At 36.5% G+C, this 26,456-nt stretch overlaps 1 protein-coding gene across 2 annotated transcripts; it reads left to right on the top strand.

The window, feature by feature from the left end:
- Positions 1-4,262: 4,262 nt before the first annotated feature.
- LOC127630866 (coiled-coil domain-containing protein 22) lies at positions 4,263-26,057 on the top strand. Of its 2 annotated transcripts, XM_052108706.1 has the most exons (17): positions 4,263-4,618; positions 5,029-5,206; positions 5,767-5,899; positions 7,014-7,120; positions 8,908-8,992; positions 9,206-9,375; positions 14,485-14,697; positions 16,975-17,166; positions 17,911-18,030; positions 18,538-18,654; positions 21,812-21,913; positions 22,078-22,185; positions 22,315-22,410; positions 22,549-22,608; positions 23,203-23,277; positions 24,648-24,746; positions 25,425-26,057. In XM_052108706.1, exons 1-17 carry the CDS (start codon positions 4,569-4,571, stop codon positions 25,434-25,436), a joined length of 1,917 nt encoding a protein of 638 aa, XP_051964666.1. In that variant the 5' UTR covers positions 4,263-4,568; the 3' UTR covers positions 25,437-26,057. The 2 variants fall into 2 exon arrangements, with proteins under 2 accessions (XP_051964666.1, XP_051964665.1); XM_052108705.1 differs by lacking the exon at positions 25,425-26,057 and having other exon boundaries at positions 4,264-4,618; positions 24,648-25,415.
- The last annotated feature ends 399 nt before the right edge of the window (positions 26,058-26,456 follow it).

The raw sequence follows: 26,456 nt of genomic DNA, 5'->3' as shown, positions 1-26,456 counted from the left end.
CCAAGGGTGGGAAGCACATGGGAGGAAAAAACCCTGAAAGGGAGGGAGCTTTTCCATTGCAGTCTCAAGTTACTTGTGATGTCACGTACAACTAATGTAAGTGTTGAACGTGGAATAGTTCCCTGCCATTCAATGGCTCATTTAGTCTATCTATTTACATCTAATTCAACACATTTATGGAATGCAAACTATATACAACTTCATATTTTGGGTTATATGGAAACATTAGTATGAGTTAAGTTTCCTGATCTAAGGGCTTAAAGGGTAACTAAACACCTGCTCAGAGTCTGACTCCACCCACTAGAAATATTTGAAAATGCAGGAAAAGTGGGCAGACCCCGGCGGGGATAGAGGGAACGAACCGAGTGCGGTGCTGAGCGGGGGGGCACCTGAGACTCGTAGTGACGGATTAATTGACAGCTGCTGTCAGACTCTATGTTAATATTATTCCTCACACGGTCGCAAGACGACATGTACATGAATCTGGCGTGGTGAGCTGGAACCTGCTTACGTCAGCTGTCACTGCTTACGTCACGAAGTACCGCAACAGCCAATAGGAAAATTCAACTGCAGTAGCCACCGTTCAACCTGAAGAGGGCAGCACTCAGACGTTTTTACACCATATATTGTAGAATTAAAACACTTTATCCACAAATGTCAAAAAAATTACTTGAATCAATGACCAGTACTAATAAAGCCCCATGCTTACAGATCATTAACTAAAAAAAGTTGGTTTAGGGTTTAGTTACCCTTTAAATGTAAACTATAAATTATATCAAAGTCACTATCTAGGTGATTACTGTTCCAACAAATTGTATATCAGTTGTTTATAGTTGTTTTAAAGTTCCATAAAATCACAAGTTTCAATTTAGATACATGTATACACACACATATATATATGTTGTATAGACAGCTAATGTATACTTGTGGTTCATTTAAATGCTGTATAATATTTAAGTTATAAGTCCACTTTTATGATGCCTTTATGTGCTTTTTGGAGCTTCAACATTTTGGAACCCATTCACTTACATTGTATGGACCGTCACATTACAGGAATAGTTCAACCCAAAATGAAGTCGTTTACTCACCCTCATGTCATCCTAGATATGTATGATTTTCTTTCTTCTGCTGAACACAAACAACGATTTTCTGAATATTTCAGCACTGTAGGTCCATACAATGTAACTGAATGGGTTCCAAAATGTTGAAGCTCCAAAAAGCACATAAAGGCATCATAAAAGTAATCCATATGACTCCAGTGGTTAAATCTAAATCTTCAGAAGTGATTTGTTAGGTGTGGGTGGGAAACGGATCAATATTTAATAGCTTTTTACAATAAATTCTCCTCATTGCCCAGTAGATGGCGATGCACGAAGATTGTGAATCAACAAACACACACCTATCATATCACTTCTGAAGATATTGATTTACCCACTGGAGTCGTATGGATTACTTTTATGCTGCCTTTGTGTTTTTGGAGCTGCAAAATTGTACTACCCATTCACTAGCATTGTGAGGACAGACAGAGCTGAGATATCCATCTAAAAATCATTGTTCGTGCTCAACATCTTGGATGGCATGATGAAGAGTAAATTGAGATATTAAATTTTTGCGTGATCTCTTCCTTTAATTTCAGACAAATCCTACAGCTACATCAGAAATATTGTCATGAACGATTAAGCAAAGTCGTACTTACAAGTGGGAAATTCTAGATGATACATGATAGTCAACTAATGACTCACATTTTATGGGTTATTTTAAGCAAATTAATTAATGAATTAATCTGTTAGATAGCATGCATTTATAAATCATATATGTAGTGAATAAGTGATGCAAATGTATTCACTTATGTTTATTCACTGGTACAACAGGAAAAGATCTTTCAGCATTATTAATTGCGTATTTCTGGCGTTACTTTTTTTTGTCTATTTAATGAGATAGGGAAAGTAGAGAGGTGACAGGAAATTGGAAAGAATGGGATTGTGAAATTACCTCACAAGCTGGGACTCGAACTCCGGTCACCCGCGATGCAACAGCACCACATGTTATGAGCGCAGCCTGCTAGGCTGCTGATTTCTATATGTTTGGCTTCTTCCTACAGATTCATACAGAATTTAGAGAAAGTTGAGAAGTAGACCTAAGAATGGAGGAACTTGATTCTGCTCTTAAAGATATGGCTTTAGGAAAATCTCCGGGTCAGGATGGTTTGACCACAAATTTTTATAAATTATTTTGGGAGGATATAAAAGGTCTGCTGTTTGAAGCTTTAAAGGAATGTTTGGAATTTAAATCTCTACTTTCAACCATGAAACAGGGGTTGATTATTCTTATACCAAAGTCAAGTAAAGACAAGAGAATTATTGATAACCTCAGACCGATTACTCTACTTAATGTTGATTATAAAATTCTCTCATCTGTGTTTGCTAACAGATTCAAATTTAGCTTAAATCAAGTTATATGTGAAACTCAATCTGGTTTTGTTAAAGGCGTTGATACACAACTTATTTTGGATTTAATTGATTATAGAAATCTGATGATTGGATGACAGTTTTGTTTTGTTTCTTGATTTCTACAAAGATTTTGACACTGAAAATAAATTTATTTTACATGCACTGGAGCTTTTTGGTTTTGGAAACAAATGTATTAATATAATAGAGATGTTGTATGTAACATAAATAGTGTTAAATTAATAGGGGTATTAGACAGGGGGATCCGACAAGTACGTATTTATTTATCTTAGTAGCTGAACTGTTGACAATTTATGTTAAAAAGAGATCAAGCCCTTGAATGTTTTAGGTAATCAGGAATTAATAAGTCAATTGGCAGACGATACTACTTTGTTTCTTAGTAATGCAGTGCAGATTCCAGTGGCCATTAATTTGGTGTCTCATTTTTCAAAAGCTTCAGGTTTAGGATTGAATTTAAATAAGTGTGAGCTGATCACAATTCATGATCATACAGAGTCTCATTTGTTCAATATTCCATTATTTGGGGAATAGTTGTTACAAAAGGTATTAAAAATAGAGAAAAACTGAATCTGGTCAACAATATTGTTTTTATTCTAAAATCTTTGAATCTTTGGGGGCCTTGATTTCATTTTGAGGTGTGAGATTGAGTCTTCAAAATTAAAATGTAAACTGTCATCTTTCCATAGTTAGGTATTATTATATTGGAAGATTTATACAAACACAATTTTTCCCCACATAGTTGCTGTTTGTGGAATAACAGGTGTATCCTAATTAATAGAAAATCTGTGTTTTTTCATGATTGGATGGATAAAGATGTCTGGTCTATTGTACACATTATAGATGGGGAAGGAAATGTTCTCAGTTATGATGATTTTTGTGGAAAGCACGATCACATGTACCCAAAGAATGTCTTTGTTGTAATAATTATTGTATTAAGAACATTTGTAAATGCACAGACCTTCCCTTTACATGTCAGAAAGAGACCACTTGTTTTTTATTTTTGTAAGGAGAAAGTGATTCAGATTAGAACAAGGTTTCTTTCTTCCCTCTTCTACCAAAGGCTAAAGAGGTTCAGTTTAAAAAGATTAATGACATCTATCCTAGTAATAAGTTCCTTAGACATAGATTTAATATGGACTGCAATCAGTGCACCTTCTGTTAAGCAGACATAGAGTCATTGGAATATTTATTTTACTCGTGCAATTTTTCAAAAACATTCTGGGATGGCCTTCATGTTTGTTTAAGTTTGAAATATGTCAATCCTGACTTTGATTTTAAATCTATAAAATATGGGGTCTTTTTTCTCAATGGTGATGTTGAATTTTTGGTTAATAATATTGTGGTTTTGGCCAATTACTTTATACATAAATCTGCATTTCCAGAAGGAATTGGTGATCTTCCTCAAATCCTTAAAATGTATGCATAATATAAAAAAGCCCTTAAATTGTGTAAACTTTTGGAGACGTACTTTGATAATTAACCCCCTTGTACAATATTCTTTTGGTCTTATTTTAGATTTTTTTTCAAGCAATAATATAATAAAAAAAAAAAAAGAAGAAAAAAATATTCTTCTGTATATTTGTTTTCCGTATGTAGTTGCAGCGGATGCCCAACTCGGAGGTACGAGCTTCCCAGTTCCACTTCAAGACATTATTTATATTCGCTCTTGAACAGTGCACGCATTTGCTCGTCACTCTCTGTCACGCGAAATGAACGCGAGGTGCCTGTCGGGAATTTTAGTCTTTTAACTAAGAGTCCAGTACGGATTTGTTGGTGAAAAACTTCATGGCCCATCGTACACTGTGCAGGACACTCCTCAGTAATGACTTCCTCTCCAGCCAAAGCAAATTTTGAAGAAACTAGTCAAAAAATGCTGTTATTTTGACACGTCGTTTTGTTGTATAAAAAAAAAAAAAAAAAGCACTTTGCTGTTCATTTGAAGCATTGTTGCGGAATGTAACCATGGGCACAGCACAGGGTGTAGTGAGGGCGATGCTAAGGGTTAGCTGAAGCCTTTTATTTTCATTTGCTTGTTCTCGGTGTGGGGGTTTACACTGTTACTGTAGACAGTCGAGCAGCTGTATCTAATCGCTTTCCGTGATGGAAGAAGTCGATAGGATTTTAATTCACTCTCTTAGACAAGCTGGAACGTGAGTATCCCATATCTAACAGGTCTTATCAGTTGTAACAAGACATTTCCTCATTATAAGTCCAAGTTTAATCTTGTATTAAGTCTGTATATGCTACTTGTGGGTCTTTTGTCAACTTCATTATGCCAGATATATTTAATTGGTGAAAAGTATGTCACATGATAAGTTTCTCCATTTATTCATATTTGTTCGCATGTTGAAACTGCACGCTTCATACATATGCAATGCATTTGGTAACATCATGAATATTTATTGTAATTTCTCTCGTGTGTGGGTGGGTTTGTAAGGATTTTTTCGCCTCAAGTTCTAATATACAGTATATTTAATTGTGTGTGTGAACTGTGAATGACTGGCCTAAATTAAGTGTGTCTGCATGGTTCTGATCAGTTTATGTTCTCACTCTCTTGCAGAGACATTGATGAGGATGTGCAGAGTGTGAAGCAGTTCACTAGTGAGCTAATCGTGGAAGCGGTGGTGAGATGTTTGCGTGTGATTGACCCTGCACTGGGTAATGGCCTGTCTCATTCACTACCACCTGGCATGTCTGCCCGCTTCAGACTGGGTATGAGCCTGGCACAGGCCTGTCAGGTGAGGGACACAGGGCTTGGACTCTCTTTTTTTTTTTTTTTTTTTTATTATATGTGTTTGAATTTACATTGACTTCTCACAGCTGGCTAAGCTGATAATGTATTTTTCAAAATAAATAGATCCCAAATAAAGATTATTGGTTTTACAGTTGTTGTTGTGTTTTTTTTTTGTGGCATATTGACAGTTAGGCTAAACATTCATAGCTAAATTTATAAATTTGGTCGCAATTTATTGCAAATTGTCTTTTATGTATAACGCTGGAAAATATGATATTGTTAACTGAAAAAATGCATTTAGTCAACTTGCTTTTCCAAGACTTTATATAGTAATGCTGTTTTTTTAATTTTCTTTGAACAGATATTTGAATTTTGTCATATCGATTTAAAAGCATCAACAATAAACTTTGCTTGCAGGATTATTTCAGAAGTAGACCATACCAGTCGCTTGTAACTTTCAAAGTAGTGTACTTCTCGGACTCTGTTCTAATTTTTTATATATATATATATATGTGTATGTGTGTGTGTGTGTGTGTGTGTGTGTGTGTGTGTGTGTGTGTTTAGGATGTGGGCTTTAAAGGAGAGATTGGCTACCAGACATTTCTCTACAGTAATGAACCAGAGATCCGCTCGCTGTTCATATTTCTGGTTGAGAAGCTGCCCAGAGAGAGTGCAGAGGCCTCGGACCAGCCTGCAGGTATGTTTCTCTACTGGCAATATGTTTGCTCCACATTGTAGCTTATTCTGATAAAAAATGACCCATTTTGGCAGGATGAGGACGTGTAACTGACATGTAAATCAACCAACCACAGTTAGGGGTGGGTAAATCTAAAATATTTTATACCAAAGTGGAATATAGATTGCTTCTAAGTGTCTTGAACAAAACACTTGAATATCTTAAAAGATTCAATGCAACTGACCTTGCAGTCTTTGGCAAATCCTACAACTATGTTTTCCTCTTAAAGATTATAGCAGCATGGGGACTTGTAAACACAACTTTGTTTCCTGACGGACTCATAAAAACTAATACACCCTGATTTGAACTGCCAGATTCAGCTAGCTCTTCTTTGAGAGTAATATACATCAGATGGTCTGTGGGCATGCTATTGGAGCCTGAGACTTGCTTTTACTGAACACTCGGCAGTATAGTGCAGCCCATAGGTATATTAAATGATAAAGAGAAATCACCATGCCACAGGTAACACACCTGCATAAACACCAGCCAACATGAACGCAGCATACCTGAGTAACTGCCAGTCCACAGGGTACACATTCATTCATAATCTTCCCTTCACACCCAAATGGTGACGTAATAGTGGTTTGCTATGATTCACCTGGTATTCATTTTGGTGTGACTCGAAAGTCTTAAAAATCCTCCATTTGTAAATTCTCACAACACCAGAGATTACTTTCTGGCACTCTGTGCAATAGTGAAGTGCTGAAATTAGGCTGTGTTTTCCATCTGATGTTGGGATCAAAGGTTAATTTAATTAATTAGTGTGTGAATGTAAGAGGTTTGAGTACTGTTTATGCCAGCTTTCTTCAATAAAGAAACCGAAATGTTGAAGACTTTTTTCCATTCTCGTACAATGCACCGTTTAAAACTTTAATTTCATAATTTCATGTTTATTTATTTGGAAAGCATCCAAAATCCACTCCAGTTAATAGCCTGTTAGCTCAGTTATAGACTCAGCACTGGATTTAACTTGGAAACAGTGCTGCATTGTTTTCAGACTGGTCAGGCTCATTACATTGCAAACATGTTCTCCTAAGTATTGTTTATTATATTTGCCGCCCCTCTCCTCTCTTAGGTAAGTCTGCAATGCTGCAGAAAGCAATTGCAGCTCAAATTAAAGCTCAGTTGTCAGTGCCTTGGCTTCCTCCGTCCTGTAGACTCCCCCTTCACCGTAAAACACAGGTACATCAACATGCCCACACTTTAAAATCTATGTATTTAAAAACTTTGATGTAAAACTCTGGATTATAAATAGATTTACCTTTTAAATATCAACTACAGTGGCCCCAAAAAGGATTTGGACACTTAATTCACACTTATAAATGTCTGAATGTCATTGCATTATATTTAAAATGGCAAAGCAAGTGGCATCTGCAAACAAATGAAACTTGAGCTTTTCTCAGAATCACCTTTACTTTCGGAGCCATTTATGCAATGACTGTTAAGAAGCTGGTCTTAAGGTGATTTTAAGTGGATGTATTAAGTCTTTTCCCCTGAAGTTTACACAGGTGTCAGGTGTAGGTCACATCAACTATGGAAATGCTCCACTTACACCTGACAACCACAAAGTGTCACAATACTTTTTGACTTCATTGTCAACACCTACTGTTTGTATTGTTGTATCATTTCATATCTAACAAACTTTTATTGTACTATTATTTTTTTTATATATATATATTTTTTAAATGACACTTGCATTAAGTGTCTTGAACTTGAAGTCTTGAACTTGAAGTGTATCTTAAAGGTCATAAAACACTATAAAAATTATAGATGTTAAATGAATGTTCTGGGTTAAAAACAAGTTCCTCTTTCCTCCTTTTCTTTAAAAAAAAAAACAAAAACAAATCAAGGTTACAGTGAGGCACTTACAATGGAAGTGAATCGTGACATTGAAAGTGAATGTTGCCAATTTTTGGAGGGTATAAACACCGATATGTGAAGCTTATAATTGTATAAAAGCACATGCATTAATTCTTCTATTAAAACTTATGCATTATTTGAGCTGTAGAGTTTTTTAAATTGTCGATTTTACAGTCAAGTGATTTTATCACACGAAAACCATGTTTGCTCGCATATCCTTTGTCTTGTGGCTAAACTTAAAAAAAGTGAGTATTTTAACGTTCAGAAATTGTCCCCATTCAATTCCATTGTAAGTGCCTCACACATTTTTTTTAAAGAAAAGGAGGAAAGAGGAACTTGTTTTTAACCCAGAACATTCCTTTAACATTTTTTTTTTTTTTTTTTTTAAGTAAAGGAAGAACGAGTCTAAATAAATGTTTGTGTTAATCAACATTATGCCACAAATGCTGTGGATTGAGCTTAACTTGTATTGAAAAACCATAACATTCCTTTAAGAGATGTGTACGCTTTTCTGAGCATGATTTATGACAATGATGACAAGCATTCATTTTAACTACAAGGGGAAAGGGGTTAATTTAGGGATTTTTTTTAGGCTATTTTCTTCCGGGTTTAAAATCATTGTTGAAAAAATATCACATTGATGGTGTGTCTTAGATTTACACTAGAGTTTAACGCCATTTGGATAATATTTATGAGAAGGGTGCATTCTAAGCCTTCGGGGACATTGGCCGCTTGTATTTGTGAACCATTAAAGTCATTTAAAATGCAGAAGCGCATGAACATACATTTTCAAGAGTACAAATGGGCACCACTCAGCATTTATATGTTTGTATTGTAAGCTTACAAACCAGTGCACATTTGTGCATTTTATTGCATACAAATTACATTACAGCTTGCATTGAAATGGTGGTTCATGATTACTTTAAATGTACAAATTATTGTATATTGCTGTTGTTGAAATGTCGCATAGTCAAAACTGAAACATGTTTAGGCATAAATCAATTTTTCTAGTAACATGATTTTTATATTTTTAATGGGTACAGTTGCAAAAGTTGAAGATTTTGCCAAGCTATCTAACTAACTAATAAATGTGTGAATTTTTATTCTAGAGTTCCGGCTCATCTCACAGTTTCCATGCCCAGCCTCTAAGCCTCCCATACTCTGTCAAGGTCTCTTCCAGGAAACAGCCAAAAGGCATGCTCATTAACACTTACCTACCTGAACAAGCCCCATTGAGTTTAGTGAGTAATGTGTGATACATGGTGGTTTTGCCCTCGTTCCCACTTGCCTCTGAAGTGTGACTAACCCTTTGAGGAATTTGACAAATTCAAAACCGAATTCAGCTCTTATGATGCAGTTAGCTAATGTGAGTGTGTGTCCTTGATGTTTCTTTGTGAATTCTCTCAGAGGTGCAAGAGTACTGGAGGAGTTATTTGCTGCCTGTGACCGCCCAGCCTTCCAAGCATGCCTCAGTGCCAGCGTCCCTGCTAGAGAACCACATCTCTGAACTTAGTGCCGCGCAGGAATGGGAGAGTGAATGGAACAGCCAAGGCCTCCTGTCAAGACTTACACCTGAGGTTAACTTCTTTTCCCCTTCAAACTTAGAGGTATATTTCACCCAATAAGGAAAATTCTTACATCATTTACTCGCCCTCATACCATCCCAGATGTGTATGACTTTTTCTTCCACAAAAGAATATCTTAGCTCTGTAAGTCATTACAATGCAAGTGAATGGTGATCAAAACTTTGAGGCTCCAAAAAACTCATAAACGCAGCATAAAACAGTAATTTAGAAGCGTTATTATATAAAATATAACTCCTTTGTTACTGTGCAACTTGCCATTGCACTCGCTAGGCTTGATCATGATTTCAAGCTCGATTATACTTCCTAGTGCTTGATGCAAGCACATAGTGCTATCTGGTGCTAATGAGTGTAATCGAGACTGCTGTCAAGATTTATAGTAAAAAAAAAAATAAAAAAGTTACATTTTGGTGTGTTCTCGTCAAAAATCTCATAACACTTTAGAAGACATGGATTAAAATACTTCAGTCTTATGGATTACTTTTATGTATGGATGGGACGATATATATTGATTTTCGATATATCGCAATCCAAAAAAATTACAAACCATTTCGAGGCAAAACTCGACATTTCGAAATTTGAAAAATTGTTTTCTGTCTATGTGATCATAATCAAAATGACCCATCAAACATCATAGTCTCTCTATCGCTTGAGTTGTCCCCTTCTGTGCTTTTTCCTACGTTGTTTACAGGGTTTGCACAAGGTCCTTAAAGTGCTTGAGTTTAGCTTTTTAAAATATTAGTACTGGAATACCTGAAAATCGCTTTATTTTGTTGAAAGTGCTTGAGATTAAAACGAACCATTCCTTCCATGTAAAATGTGTCCAAAGATGATCCTGCACTCCACTTTCATTGAATAATGTGTCTTTTAATATTCTTTCTGTTCTTTACCATCAGATAAAAAAGTTAGAATGTATATTCATTTTGATCACAAATAGCACAGATGCGCTAAAACCCTAAGACTTATCTCTCTCCTTAATAAATTAAGTCTGTGTCTGTGAGATGCACGTGAAACTCTTAAAGTGAGTACCATTACAGTGCTTGTTATACAATTGAATGTAAACTTAATGTTATTACTTGTAAATTGTTCACATTATTTCAAACACTGACCACTCATATCATTTTAGAGCATTATAGAAAATCGTAAAATACGTTGCTTAAATCATTTAATAAATGAAATGTATTTATTTATTTTCGGAAAAACAGATGACAGACAACTACTCCACTCCTGAAGCGGGCATCGCATAGACAGCGCTGTTTTGTTGCACCTGTTACTTTTGGCAGCGCTGTTCAGAATGGGCCAATCACAATCAATGGAGGATTTAAAATATATAGTTTATAGATTCTGCTGTGGTGGATTTAACAAGTATGAATCCTTGCAACTATCAGTTTTAATAAAAAATAATTTCTGACATCATTTGAGTCAATATCAAAATATGTTGACAAACATGTCCCTTGACTTTTTTTAGTCATGAAAAATCTTTCAAGTAGCGAAAAAAAAATAAAAGGTATCATTCTATAACCTAATCTTAAATTATATAAAATAGTTTGTCTCTGTTTTGCTAATGTTTTTGAAAATATATTTGAAATTGTCAATTGCCTGAAAAAAATAATTGTCCCCTTCAACTGATACACCACTTCTATAACATGTAAAGTTATTTATGTATTTATTTCATACTTTTTTTTTTTTTTTTTTTTTTTAAATACAAGCATTAGTGAAAGTCGTTTATCTGCAAAAACTTACATTTCAATATTTTGTAAGTTGGAAAGTCAAAATTTTTTGAGAATGACCCATTTGCAAAGCATCAGCATGAACCCTGTTAAAAATAAACCCACTTTTATTCCACGCTTTTTCATTTGTGTTCTCATATCTAATCGACACTATCGAATTGCACAGAGCTGAGACATTCATCTTAAAATCTTTGTTTGTGTTCTGCTGAAGAAAGAAAGCCATACACATCTGGGATGGCATGAAGGTGAGTAAAAGATGAGAGAATTTTTCTTTTTGGGTGAGCTATTCCTTTAAAGCTGAAGTGTCATTATTTTCCCATTTTGTAGGTTTATTCTCATTAAAAGTGTAACTATAGCCCCTTTCACACATACAGCCTTTTCCAGAAAATTACCTGCACATTTCAGGTAAGAGGTCATGTGTAAACACAATCTATTTGAAAATACTGGTAAATTTTACTGTTGCAATTGTGTAGCACCATATACCTACAGAAGGGGGAATTAACAAACACAATATTATACAAACACCGAAAACACTGATGTCCTGGAAACAACATTATAGAAATTAACCAAAATCAGAGCAATGGATATAATTTTGGTTATCATAAACAACATTCTGCTATATTAAATCACATTTACTCAAGATCCCAACTTCCCCAATGTTCCCTCCAGAAATTCCAAAATGTTTAGGTCTATTCCATCTACTCTTACTATTTCTTAAAAAAAAGAGGTTAAATTTCCTGTTTGAAACACTTTGCTGCTGGACCAGTCCATCCAAATATAATTAAATAACCACAACAGGTACCCAACATTTTAAATCAAGATACAGTGCTTCAATTTTTCCACATTTTGTTATGTTACACACTTATTCCAAAATTGATTAAATTCATTATTTTCCTCAATATTCAGCAACAATACCCCATAATAACAAAGTAAAAGAAGTTTGTTTGAAATCTTTGCAAATGTATTAAAAATAAAAAACGAAAAAAATCACATGAACATAAGTATTCATAGCCTTTGCTCAATACTTTGTTGAAGCACCGTTGGCACCAATTACAGCCTCAAGTCTTTTTGTGTATGATGCTACAAGCTTGGCGCACCTATTTTTGGGCAGTTTCTCCCATTCTTTTTTGCAGGACCTCTCAAGCTCCATCAGGTTGGATGGTGAGCATTGGTGCACAGCCATTTTCAGATATCTCCAGAGATGTTCAATCGGGTTCTAGTCTGGGCTCTGGCTGGACCTCACAAGGACATTCACAGAGTTGTCCATAGCCACTCCTTTGTTATCTTGGCTGTGTGCTTAGGGTCGTTGTCCTGTTGGAAGATGAACCTTCACCCCAGTCTGAGGTCCAGAGCGCTCTAGAGCAAGTTTTCATCAAGGATGTCTCTGTACATTGCTGCATTCGTCTTTCCCTCGATCCCAACTAGTCTCCTAGTTGCTGCCACTGAAAAAATCCCCACAGCATGATGCTGCCACCACCATGCTTCACTGTAGGGATGGTATTGGCCAGGTGATGAGCGGTGCCTGGTTTCCTCCAGACATGACGCTTGCCATTCAGGCCAAATAGTTCAATCTTTGTTTCATCAGACCAGAGAATTCAGTTTCTCATGGTCTGAGAGTCCATCAGTTGCCTTTTGGCAAACTGCAAGCGGGCTGTCGTGCCTTTTACTGAGGAGTGGCTTCCGTCTTTCCACTCTACCATACAGACCTGATTGGTGGAGTGCTGCAGAGATGTTTGTTCTTCTGGAAGGTTCTCCTCTCTCCAGAGAGAGAGCACTGTCAGAGTGACCATTGGGTACTTGATCACCTCCCTGACTAAGGCCCTTCTCCCCTGATCGCTCTGTTTGTCTGGGCGGCCAGCTCTAGGAAGAGACCTAGTGGTTCCAATCTTCTTACATTTACAGATGATGGAAGGCACTGTGCTCATTGGGACCTTCAATGCTGCAGAAATTATTCTGTAACCTTCCCCACATCTGTGCCTCGATACAATCCTGTCTCTGAGGTCTACAGACAATTCCTTGGACTTCATGGCTTGGTTTGTGCTCTGACATGCACTGTTAACTGTGAGACCTTATATAGATAGGTGTGTGCCTTTCCAAATCATGTCCAATCAACTGAATTTACCACAGCTGGACTCCAATCAAGTTGTAGAAACATCTCAGGGATGATCAGTGGAAACAGGATGCACCTGAACTCAATTTTGAGTGTCATGGGAAAAGCTGTGACTTCTTATGTACATGTGATTTTTAATACATTTGCAGGGATTTCAAACAAACTTCTTTCATGTTGTCATGGGGTATTGTTTGTAGAATTTTGAGGAAAATAATGAATGTAATCTATTTTGGAATAAGGCTGTAACATAACAAAATGTGGAAAAAGTGAAGCGCTGTGAATACTTTTCGGAAACACTGTATAACAGATTTAGAGACTTTCTATAGTTAGTTTAGTCAATATAAATTAAAGTGTGTTAATTAGGTTTAGTAACATTTTAGTCTAAAGGAATTTTAACTGATTATAATATCGTTTTCCTTTAAACCAGATAAAAAAAAAAACCTTGCACTGACTCAGTTTAATGGCAAATAAAGATGGTAGTGACCTTTCATTTATTGACAAGTACAGATATAAAAGTATAGACACACTGTGCGGCCTAAATCATGGGCGTAACACTCAAAAAAGCTTTTAAATTAAAATGTCTGAAATCTAAATAAATAAAACTGTAAATAAATGTTAATTGAGCTGCTAAATTTAATTCAAATTAGGTTTTATTTTGGCTAAAATATATTCAACGGACAACCTTATTTAGAATCCCTGAGTGACGTCTCTTTAATGTGACCTGTAAGTCTCCTGTCTTGATAATAACAGTAACACTTAAGTAAATATTTTGGCTGAGTCTTGCTTTCTTGATGACATCTCTGTGGTAAAGGCATGTATCAACATGAGGATGGAACACAGAGGTGTCTTTCACACTCATGTGACATTCAGCATGTACTTGTCCTGTGACTGCACTGCTGACCTCTCGCATCTCAGTTCCACATTCTCACCTCACATGCCCTCCAACTTGCACAGTGCCCTTATTGTCTGACCCCTAGAAATTTTCCAAGGCTCCAGCGCATATTTGTTAATCACAAGGGACACTGTATCTGTGTTTGTTTTTATTTTATCTCTATTTCATTTCCAGTGTATGAAAACAACTACAACGTGATTTATTTAAAACTGTCAAATAACCTGTAATATGCAGCTAAAGCAACGTGATTGTTAACAAGGACTGGTGATTTAAAACATATTCTTGAATCTTGGCCAGAAGATAGATACTGATCCATTTCATCAGATTGATTACTTCAAGTTTAACTCACTCTTTTTATCTTGACTCTTCAGGAGTACCGTTTGAGAAAAAAGGCTCGATTGCAGAAGCGGATCGAGGAGCAGCTGAGAGCAGCGGCTCAGCCACGACCCAACACTCATGCAGCCGGACGCTCGACCTCTGACCTTGCTGACCTGCTGCAGTCATTTGGTGGTGCTTCCACTGGGGGAGATGTGCTGACTAAAGGCACGCGCTTTACCCATACAGAGAAATTCACCTTTACACAGGTATCTGTCAGCATTTGTCTGTTTTTGGACCGTGTTCTCAAACTGTGGTATGACCAGAGGCGGCGGCAGCCGATTTTGCCGGGGCTTCAGCCCCGAATGTATTTTGAAAAGTTGACTGACAAATATGAAACCAGACAATAGCCTATGTAAACCCCCAAAATCATAAGTTGCCTTATTTCATTGTGTTTTGGCTTTGCACATACTGCATACAGCCTGTAAAAATAGACATCGGCATAATCTAGCCTATAGAATAAGTTTCTTTGCTGTCGGTAGCCTATGGGCGACTCCGTTTCTTCCTCTCTGTTGAATATGCAGCAGGTAGGGGAGGAGCTGACATCAACTTACGTTACTTAGTGGCGAGTTAACAGCAGTTAGCAGGAAAGACAGCAAAAATGAAGCAAATGAAGCTTCTAAAATTTTCGAAAGAAGTCAGTGGGTAAGAATTCACATTTGTTTTTGTCCTTAAAGTCTAAAGATCATCATCTGGCTGGCTTTCACCCACAGTAGGCTAAACCTCAAGACCTCCACTACCGACTGTCATTACATGTTGTAGCCTCTAGCCTCATTGTTAGCGCAACCGTCTGTCATTCTGGAGACCGCGGTTCGAGTCCCGTCCGGAGTGTAATTTTCTTGTTTATCAGGTGTTGTTTTCTCTAAGGATAACCAATAAGCATTAGCATAAAATGTATGTGTGACTTGTTTTTTTTATATTCGTTTGTAGTAAATATACACTTTGAGGGTAGCAAAGATGTGCCAGAATCAGGCATGGAAACTGGTAACAATTAATCAGTCACTTTACTTTAGAGAAAGTTAAAAGTGAAACATTGTTTATCTCAATGATCCCAATGAAAGGATTTTGACAGATGAATTATTCTCATAGAGATGATGAGAATTATATACAGTTCGATGCCATAGTGTGTCAATGAACTTAGACCAAAGTCATTCATGTATTGCTTTAACTTAGGATCTTCTACATCATTTTGACTATTTATGTCAAAAAATATAAATTATTTATATTAAAAAAAATGTTTTACTTCACTTTACTCACTATAATATAACTCTTTTGTGATGACCTTATGTTAATGTACATGAAAATTCAAGAATCATGATAGATCTTAGGGCAATCCCACTGATCTGCTCTTCCCAATACATTTTCTTCAATGGTATTGGTCTACAATTTGACATATGTAGCACTTGATGAATTAGTTGTTTGAAGCTGATTTGCAATAAGTTATGTGCTGTATCTGTTTTTTTGCATCAAAGATGATTCAGGGAGGAGAGAGGATGAGTTAGTCGAGGATAGTACTAGAGTGGAAGATTTAGGAACTGTAGAAACAGGCCCAGCCAGAGCAAAACTCAAAGACTACCCTCTCACCAGCTTTGGACTACAGAGAAGTGGTTGCTAGTGTGAAAATAAAATGGTCTGGGCTAAGCCCCGGATGTCCTACAATGCTGGAAATGCCTCTGGGCATGACAGGGTTCTTACATGTACTGGAAAACCTGGAAATATCAGGGCATTTTTAAATTGTGTTTTCCAGGCTGGGAAAAGTCATTGAAATTAGTTGGTCATTAAAAAGTCACAGAATTGTCTCTTTTGTTGTTATGCTCAAAAATATGTAATCAGCTAGAAATGACTCATGTAAAGCTTGTGTAGAGTACGATTGCTCACAAGATGTAGTGATTTTTGAGCTAATCGTTCTTTTCAATGGACTGGACAAACCAATTCATAAATCAGGCTAAATTAGATTAGTGAATCAAATTAGCAAATCTTTCTCAAAGTGAATTTTTTTAAAATCCTTATCCAACAATGACATTAAAAGTTATGGAAATGTATTGGTCAGAATGTGTGGGATAACTGTTTAAAAGTCAAGGACATTGGAACAATACCAAAATGTCACAGAAAATAATTGTTTGTCATGGTTTTGTGTAACTGACCGTATTACTTCTAAGGTTTTCATAAAATGCTGAAATCATATGTTAAATATACCCCAGTCATGAGGGGGTACATATCACAATTTTTACTTACTCGTCATCATCATCATCTCTAGTATTGATAAGTATTCATATCATAAATATTATTTCCCCCAGACATGGGTGACCTCATTAGATTAGACATTGTTTTTGGTCTGGAAGTTTTTAGGAACACTACTCTTGGAAATAGCATTACTATTATCAAAACTATTAAACAAAGTAGATGTTCTTCAAATGTGCTGTTTAGATTCTGAACTGTAATAACAAATAAAAGAAGAATGTTAAAGTGCTGTTTTTTGTTTATAGGAACCAGAGAAAGCAGCCCAGCAGATGGCAGCAGCAGCATGTGCACTTCCCAGCTCTCACCAATCAGAAGAGGACTTAAAGGCTCAGCAGGAAGCTGAACATTCTGCTCTACAGCAACAGTTGCAGCAACTGTCAGTTCAAATGGAAGAAGTGGGTGGAGACATCAAACAGCTCACTGTGTCCATCCAGCAGGTAAAAGTCCAATCAGATGCCTGAATATTTATTTTATTTCCATCAAGGTGAGCAATTCATGGGCCTGTTTACACCTTTTATTAAGGTCTGTCTCAGGTGATACATCTGGTAGTAATATGTGTCTCCTGTGATCACTTGTGTTCAGATTGCTGTATGATTATAAAGTGCAAAAAAAAAAGGGAATGCACAAATATTCAGCACACCGTTTCTCCCTATTATACTTGAATTTAAATGAAACACAAACATGACATTTCTAGCTGAATTCGTTTTTATTTTAGTGGAGTTCTTATATTTGCTGAGCTTCAGATGGGTGTACAGTACTTTACATGATCTTATACATGTCACTGCATGTTGATATCAGACATTCTGAAGAAGTTCCTCAAAGTGTTGTGCATGTTTATTTTTTGGCTTTTTTAAATGTTCTGATCAGAGGGTTATTTTCATTTCAAGCTACACATACTGCCAAAAAACAATATGAGCACTGAGTAGGTGGCCCTTTGCTGTTGTCAAAAGATGCATCAGGACGAATTAGTGTATACACTAATAATGCAATAAGGTCTCATGCATATTTGACCACTTCCAAATGTGCTTTGACTGACCCAATTGCAAAACGCATCTGAAGACCAGTTGTGAATGGGGCTAGTAATGCATCATTTCAATTTTCACAGTCCACAATGAACTGGAGAGTAAATGCAATTCTTTAAAAAACAAAAATCACAGTTGCCTGTGTGTTTACATTTGCAGGTGTCAGATGAGCTACAACAAAAAGAGATGAGTAATTTAGAGGATGAGACCTCCATCAAAATGAAGAGACAGACGATTGACCTTTTACCTGATGCTGAAAACAACCTGCTCAAGTTACAGGTACACGTGTCAACACGTACACATCTGAGTCACCCCCACACCCACTTCTGCCATATACTGTATGTGAATGAACTGACCTCATTATTACCCATTTAAAATCAAGATTCAAGATATAAGGAAAGATTTAATTAGTTATGTATGCAGCAAAAATTAAATGTATGGAAAGAAAAGGATTTCACACAGTGTCCATAAATTCTTTTTTCTTTTTCTTTTCATGGACACAGTGTGTAAACTTTTTTGGAGCTTACTGTATATACTTAATTATTCCTAATGGATAAAAAATAATTCCGTGTTTGGTGTGGACTTCTCAGCTGTTTTTGTAATAAAAATAAAGACAAAAATTTAATTGGAAAACAAAACGGTATACAAAAGTAGAAGTTTAACAAGTTACAATACAAATGTTTTGGTAGAGACAAGCACAGCATTATGAATGAAAGCCTAAGTAACAAGACTACAGAAGCCTCTTAATATGACTAATGACTTATCTCTTTCTACACTGTGTTTTAGAGTCTGGTAGAGGCCAGCTCTAAGCGAGTGGTTCATTTGGCCTCTCAGTGGGAGAAACACAGAGTTCCATTGATTGATGAGCACCGCAGACTGAAAGAATTGTGCAGCAACCGAGAGGTACATTGTGCTTACTAATATCCCTATATCAACTGTCAAAGTCATGAGAATGCCTGTATAAACCCCCTAGCTATTACTGCAGTCATTTCAATCATTTTTACATCAAACACCTTGATTAATATTAGACTTTGCAATTTCAACTTAACAGCAACATACTTCTTGTCTGTGTCACTGCATGTTTATATCAGGCTTACTGAAGAAGACCTATGAAGTCTTGTGCATGTATACGTTTGGGCTTTGTCAAATTCTCATCAGCCGTTTATTTTGTTTAATGCTGCATGTACAAGCAAAACAATGTCGTGTCTTTTTACAGTGGTTGATTGACCGATGAGTAGGCGGTCATTTGCTGTCCTGGTCCAGGATGCCCCAAGGCAGATTAGCAGCAGTTTATACAACAAATGCAATGAGGTCACATGGATTTTTGACTAAAGCCCTGTTCATACCTGGTATTAACACTTGTGCTGTGTTGAAATTTCAAGCTTATACACCCCCGTTTTTTGGGTGAAAAAAGCATTATTTGTGGATAATTTTGGCAATATGAAAACATACTGCACCATTTATCACACTAGTGTACTTTAATGTTGAACAAGAAAGTTTGTTTTGAAATGCTTTTATATTTTATTTTATAGTCACAATTTTGGTGTTCCCGGTAAAATAAGAGAAAAATTTAGCACACACACGCATGCTCACAAACATGCACAAACTCTTTTGAGTATTACATGCATTCTTTTTACAGAGATGAATTTTATCCTACCCTGAACTGCATCCAACATTACCACACAAACAAACACACACCAGAACTGTCTTTGTCCCACATTGCCACAGAGCACACATTTGGAAGGCACATGCAAAAAGCTTTTGTCAGTCATATGCATGAGGACAAAGCCACCAGGTGTTTGTTGATTTGGTTTGTATTTGATTTGAAAATATAACAGAAATAAATAAAAGCCAGTTTTCTTTGTCACAATGGTCAGATTTAACAGGGAACTCCACAAGTGTTGCTTTGTGCCCCTTTTCAGATTTTCAATGGCCGGTCATCTTTAACCACCACAGTTCTATTGGAGAGGGGTCACTGTGGGGCAAATACAGTTGGCGTGTGTGTGGTAATGTTGGATGGATGGATGAATGGATGTTGGATGCAGAAATTTCATCTGTGAAAGAGAAAGCATGTTATACTCAAGAGTTTGTGCATGTTCGTGAGAATGTGCGTGTTCACGCGTGCATTCGTTTGTGTTAGTGTGCATGTATGTATGTGTGTGTAAAATGGCAGGCAAAACTGCTGAAAATATATAGATTTGGCCCTTGAACGTCTCTGCTTTGTTCTGTCTTTTCTGAGCACTGAAGTAAAGCAATTATTGTTAATAATTTGCACTTTACGAATTCATCCCGTTATCAATTTTATATTAATCTGACTCCAATTTTAAGTTGACCTCTAAATTAGATTAAGGCTCTAATTACTTACTGATTATTATTTTGTTTTAATCATTTAAGTTATTGATTACTCTGAATCCTCTTCTATTCATTTACCTTTTGATCAGTTTCTAATGAGATTCAAACTGATAGTCTTTAAGTGGCTTCCTCCTACATTAAAGCTTCAGTTATGATAGAAATGATTCTTAAAATGGGATTCTCCTGCTCTGTTCCTCCAGAGCGGTTTCTCCTATTTTAAAGACCCAGTATTGATATAAATGATTTCAGAGGAATACAGAATAAATCAAAAAGTAACAATTTATTTGCCAGGTAGGATTTAAAACACAAGTTAAAGAAACAAGTCAAAGAACATACCTGGCAGTTGAGAAAACTACATGTAATTGCAAAGCATGGGAAATCTGAATGCAGATTCCAATTATTACAGTTACACACATCGAGGTGTGGGATCATCTGACTACAGAGAACCTTGAGCTCTGGGCCAGCTTTCCTTAAATATCCAGAGAGAATACACATTATGTACCAAATGGCATAGACCTTATAACTTTGTTGTCATTAAGTTTTATAAACCTGGGGACAAAACACTATACCAGACACGCCGAGACATTTTAAATGATACCAAACATGTTACACAAGTTACATTATTTGTATACATCAGATATGGTCTTTTGTTACATACAGATCTTAGGTGAGTTTTAGGTGATTCTGGGATGAAGGGGAATGGATGAGGAGGAGAGGGGAGTGAATGGGACAGATGTGGAAATGCAACAACGAGGTGTGATTTTGCAGTCTTCGCTCAGTGGGGTGTGGTGCCTCAGGAAGAGTTGCTAATTGTGAGAAAGTTCATATGTTGATTTTCTCAAAGATCAAACATTTGCTCTTTGCCTTTTGAATGCAAACACCCCGCCTTGCACGTGTATGTGCATGTGCACAGATCCGAGGCCTTTATGTTTGCAAGCACACATGCACATATGTGAACACCAACATGAAAGCAAGCAATACTCAAGAGTTTGTGTGTGTACCTGAGCATGTTTGTGTTTGTGCACGTGTGTGTGCGCACGCGCATGTGTGCTAATGTTGGATGGATGAATGGGCATTGGATGCAGTTCAGGATAGGATAAAGTTAATCTCTGAAAAAGAATGCATGTTATATTCAAGAGTTTGTGCGTGTACGTGAGCATGTGTGTTTGTGTGCGCGTGAGTGTGTGGATGTGCACAGGTCCAAGGACTTAATGTTTGCAAGCACACAAACTCATTAAAACGGATGAGCACTACGGATGATTACACTACTTGCCCAATGTGGTCACATGCATTTTTGACCACCCTGAATCTCAAAATGTTTTGGACCCCAATTACACCTGTCTTAAGTGTCGTGCTGTCTCAAAGTGATCGGACAAAATGCCTAGTAATAACAGGTTTACATGGGGCCAATGACGCAACATTGATGCATCAAATAAAACAAGTTCGCATTAAACATGTTATGCATGAGAATAAATCAGACTATTAATAAGGAAGAGTCTGATGTAAAAATTATTTAAATTAAATATCTATATGGTTTAGACTGGGATGCTAATGAGAATTTGACTTGCTACAATATAGGGTGTTTAGTGTATTTTAGTAAATGAGGTTGTGACTTAAGCACATTTACTGCAAATAATGACAAAGTCTAAGTTTGGATGCATTTATGTGCGTTCAGGGAGTGACCAGTTATGCAAACTTTCACTTATAGTTTGAGTCCTCCAAGAAGCTGTCAGAGATCAAAGACCTGCATTACAAAATCAAACAGTCTGCTGAGGAGGCCAAAAAGAAGGAAAGTCTCTACAAGCAGCTGGTACGGATCGCCAGTCATCTCCCCGTTTTACCTTTTAATTTTGAAGAGCTACATTTACCAATTAGAAGGCATTTAAGTGCTGGAGCTTGTCTGATGCTGTTGTTTATTGCTTTGTTGTTTTAGCATTGAGTGTGTTTGTTTACTCCCTTCCTGTTTTTTCACAGCTAACAGAGTATGATACACTGTCTAAAGATGTGTCTCGATCAGCCTACACCATGAGGATCTTGGAGATCGTAGGCAACATAAAGAAACAGAAAGAGGAAATCACTAAGGTTTGAGTTCATCCTGTATCTAGTCCCATTTCATCTGAGGTCATGCCCTGTGTCCCCATGCTTTAGCTTTGTATTTGATGTTGGTGAGTCTTCAGGAGCCTTTTGACCTTTTGACCCCCCCCCCCACAGATTTTGTCTGACACAAAGGATTTGCAAAAAGAGATTAATGGCCTGACTGGAAAACTGGACCGAACATTTGCTGTCACTGATGAGCTGGTGTTTAAGGTCAGTATAGGATATGTAAAAGAGAAAGTGGAGTGGTGTTTTTTGTTTTATTAATACAGATTCTAATTGTTCTCAATGTTCTTTGGAATGGGTTATGGTTTTTCAATGTTTAAAAAATGAAATCTTTTCAAACTGCAGGATGCCAAGAGAGATGAATCTGTCCGCAAATCCTACAAGTACTTGGCTGCTTTACATGAGGTATGCATTAAATATAATCAGCAAAAATGTGACGTTGCAGGGCGGAAGGCAGGGCCAGGTCGTGATCCTACACACTCGGTCCCGTATTAAGCTAATCAAGCCTCTGAGGTATAAAGGTCGACTGCAGAGGATCATGCGGGAGAGAGAGATCGTTTACGGACATGTCAGTCATGTGTGTGTTTGTCTTCTTTTAAGTTTATCATTAAACTATTATTTATATTGAAAAGCCGGTTCTCGCCTCCTCCTTTCCATTGATCCCTTTACATGTGATTAAAGAGATCTTGATGACGTTCTGTAACTGCACTTGATTGAAGAATGGCAACAGCATTTTTCCATGAATATCAAATGACGTAGTCCTGAAATGCACGTACTGTGTGCACTGACCTGCTACGGGTGGGATGTTTATGATATGGTTAGAACAACATTGTGCTCCTTATGCTCAGGCCATTAGCAGTGCATTTGTCCATCTGTTCATCCTTTGAACTACTGTATGTAGTTTAACTTTGAGTTAATGCCCTATTTGGTTGTAAAATGATTCTTAATGATAAATGGCCATTTATCATTTTAATGCTTTTAACAACTTTGTTGTTTCAGAACTGCACTCAGCTGATTCAAACCATTGAGGACACTGGAACCATCATGAGAGAAATCCGAGATCTTGAGGAGCAGGTGTGAAATAAACTCATGCATACTCCTTTTTACATGTGTCAGGGTTCCCATGGCCATGGAAAAGCAGGAAATATTTACATTGACCTGCTCTCTACTTGCCATCTCACTGCTTACAGCTACTGGGCGGGGCTACGGAAGTGAAAAGATAAAGGAGGCATTGAAGGGTTGTTGTTTAGGAGGTCAGATGCAAATGTGTGCCACAATGTAGAGGTAGTAGATGACTAGTCGTTTCTGCTGCTTGGTTTCAACAAATGCTCTTTTCGCAGTAGGGTTGCGCGTTATACCGGTCCTAACGAAATATCACATTACCAACAAAATTAAAACTACTATATCATCTTGTTGCTGATTTCGGTACTATTTTACAGTATGTTGCCATTAGCTTGTGAGTTGAGATGGGAGTATTACAGGAAGCTTGATATAACTAACCCATCAAAAAAGGAAGAACTTAAACATCTGTCAAAAATAAAAGTCCTTCCAATAGGAAAACCATTTAACTGGATGCATGTTAAATGGTAAAATATGCACTACCGATAAAACATTTAGGGTCACTTATATTTTAGTATCTTCAAAGTGACCACACTTTGCCTAGTTTTTGCAGAAATGTACTCTTGGCATTTCTCAACCAACTTCTTGAGGTATCACCCTGGGATGCTTTTTAAACAGTATTGAAGGAGTTCCCATCTATGTTGGGCACCTAGTAGCTGCTTTTCTTAATTATTTTGGCATATAAGGCATCCATTTCAAAACTTTATTTTTTTAAATAACATTTTAGTTTTGTAATAAATTAATATATCGGCACAATTATATTTTTGTCTACAAAACTCATTTAAAACATTTAAGCATATTCCTTAAGATCAAAACGTTTTTAAGATCATGAGAAACCTTTCAGGCAAGTGACCCCAAACTTTTGAACGGTAGTGTAACTAGTGTAAAAAAAAAACTAACTATAATTCCAAAAGTAGCAATAATACTCATAATAACAGTAGTATAATTTAAAATTGTTGTATTATGATTAATATGATCTGTAAGCAATATCACAAAAGTGTACTGAATATCAGCATGTTGTGATTCAGCCATAGCAGCATTGTCTGAGGTAATCAGATATTTTTTTTCATTAATACTGTAAAGCTCTCGAGAATAAAATGTCATTTCTTTTGGTTAATTATTATATTTTCATTTGATTTAAAGCTGCATGTATATATCATAACATTTAATTAAAACATTTAACATGGAATCCAGAAACATTTAAACGGAAAACACAGAATTTGTCTCTGTTAGACTTTATGAAACTGCATATTTAACTAATTATATAAAATCATATCAATGTCACTTTTCAAATGTGTATACAATTTTGTGTTGGTTTTCTGTAGATTGAGGCTGAGAATGGAAATAGGACAGTTAGTAATCTGGAGAAGATCCTGGAAGACTTTAATGCTATTCGTCAAGAGAACTCTGCCCTCGCTGCAAAGGTCCGTGAAGGCTGATTAGTTGCTCCGTCCATGTTTGATGGTACTGCAGTGACAACCAGGCCTGCTGAAATGAGTGCAGCTCTGAAAGCCGTCAGTCTTGTTCTCGTCTGCATCAGCCCTTCATCAGTTCATCTATAATAATCCTCATCACATCAGTAACTTTCAGCTTTTACTGAGGGTTTGAAGAATTGTTAGTTAAAAACTAATTCTAAACATTGTGATGAGATTAATTTTTAAAACAACAGCTTTGAGAAGAACCTGTACCAATGCATCATCTTGTTTAGATATCATCTTTAAAATACGGTGATAACCATATTATTTACATGAAAGTGTCAATTTAGATTGACCTCTGATTGATATTAATTATTAGGGTTCAGTTGCTCATGAAAATGACAAAAGATTCTGAGGGTTTGATTGAGTTTGGAGACTAGAGGGCTGATAACAAGTGATAAGTTCAATTGTGTGCTTCAACAGTCAAAGCAGCTTGCTTGTTTCATATTAAAGCATACATTTGACAATGCATCTGTTTGTTTTGCCCTGATGGATTCATAAAACTGTTGCAATCACAGCATTGAACGTTATATTGTCGTTATGCCTGTGATTAGAAAAGTACTTTGCCAGTCTCGCTGTAGGAACATTTCTGTTAACAATTCAGTTGACTAACACTGATTGTTCCAGTCAAGCTGCTAGATACCACAGGACACCTTCAGAGGTCTTGTGGAGTTCAAGCCTCGACGGGTCAATGTCTGTTTTGGCAGTACATGGAGGACCAACATGATATTAGTCAGGTGGTTTTAATGTTGTTGTTGATCTGTCTGTGTGTGTGCAATATACATATGCAAAAGTCTTATGCAAATAAGATGTTTCACATAAGCATTTGTCTTAAGATGGATATTTATATCTTCAGTTTTAGTGTGTCGATATAAATGTTAGACTCACAAACATTACTTTGGCAAATAGAAAATATTAGAATAGAAGAACGGGGAGCCACAGATGTCATGGCCCCACTGAACTTTGTGTCAGTCTGAGATTACATATAAAGACAGAAGCAATTGAGAAAGCCGAAATAGATAGAAGAACTGTGGCGAATTTTCCAAGTTTAGTACCTGTTATCTGCCGACAACCAAGAAAAACTGTGTCCAGGTGTACCTAGGATAATTGGTGCTGTTTTGAAGGCAAAGGTGTCCACTCTAAATATTGATTTAGCTTTTTTATGTTTACTGGACTTTGAATGATATGAAGTGATAAATGAAAACTATCTATTTAAGACATCCTCACTATGCAACCTTTTTCACAAGTGCCTAAAACTTTTGCACAGTAGGCCGTACTGTGCTACTGCAGATACTGTGTGCGTGTATATATATATATATATATATATATATATATATATATATATATATATATATATAATGTATATGTATATATATGTGTATATGTGTGTGTATATATACACCCACTTATATATATTAATTATAATCCTGAGCTAATCAAAGGCACGTAGTATAAGACTTGGCCCAGTAATTTGTCTGTCAGCTGAATGTGCTCAAGACGTGACTTTTCACTCCTATAGAACGTTAATAAATCGACTGGTGAAAAATGTTTGCAGATTCCGGATTCGCTTCATAAATGAAAATCAATGTCACTTGTCTGTCACGATAACGGTGAGATAAGGCGGATGTAGTGTTAAAATAATGACATCAGTGTTTTCAT

This window comes from Xyrauchen texanus, chromosome 37, assembly GCF_025860055.1.
Source record: "Xyrauchen texanus isolate HMW12.3.18 chromosome 37, RBS_HiC_50CHRs, whole genome shotgun sequence".
Taxonomy (NCBI): Eukaryota; Metazoa; Chordata; class Actinopteri; order Cypriniformes; family Catostomidae; genus Xyrauchen; species Xyrauchen texanus.
Note: the sequence above shows the minus strand (reverse complement) of the source record. Positions and strands in the feature narration are given on the sequence as shown.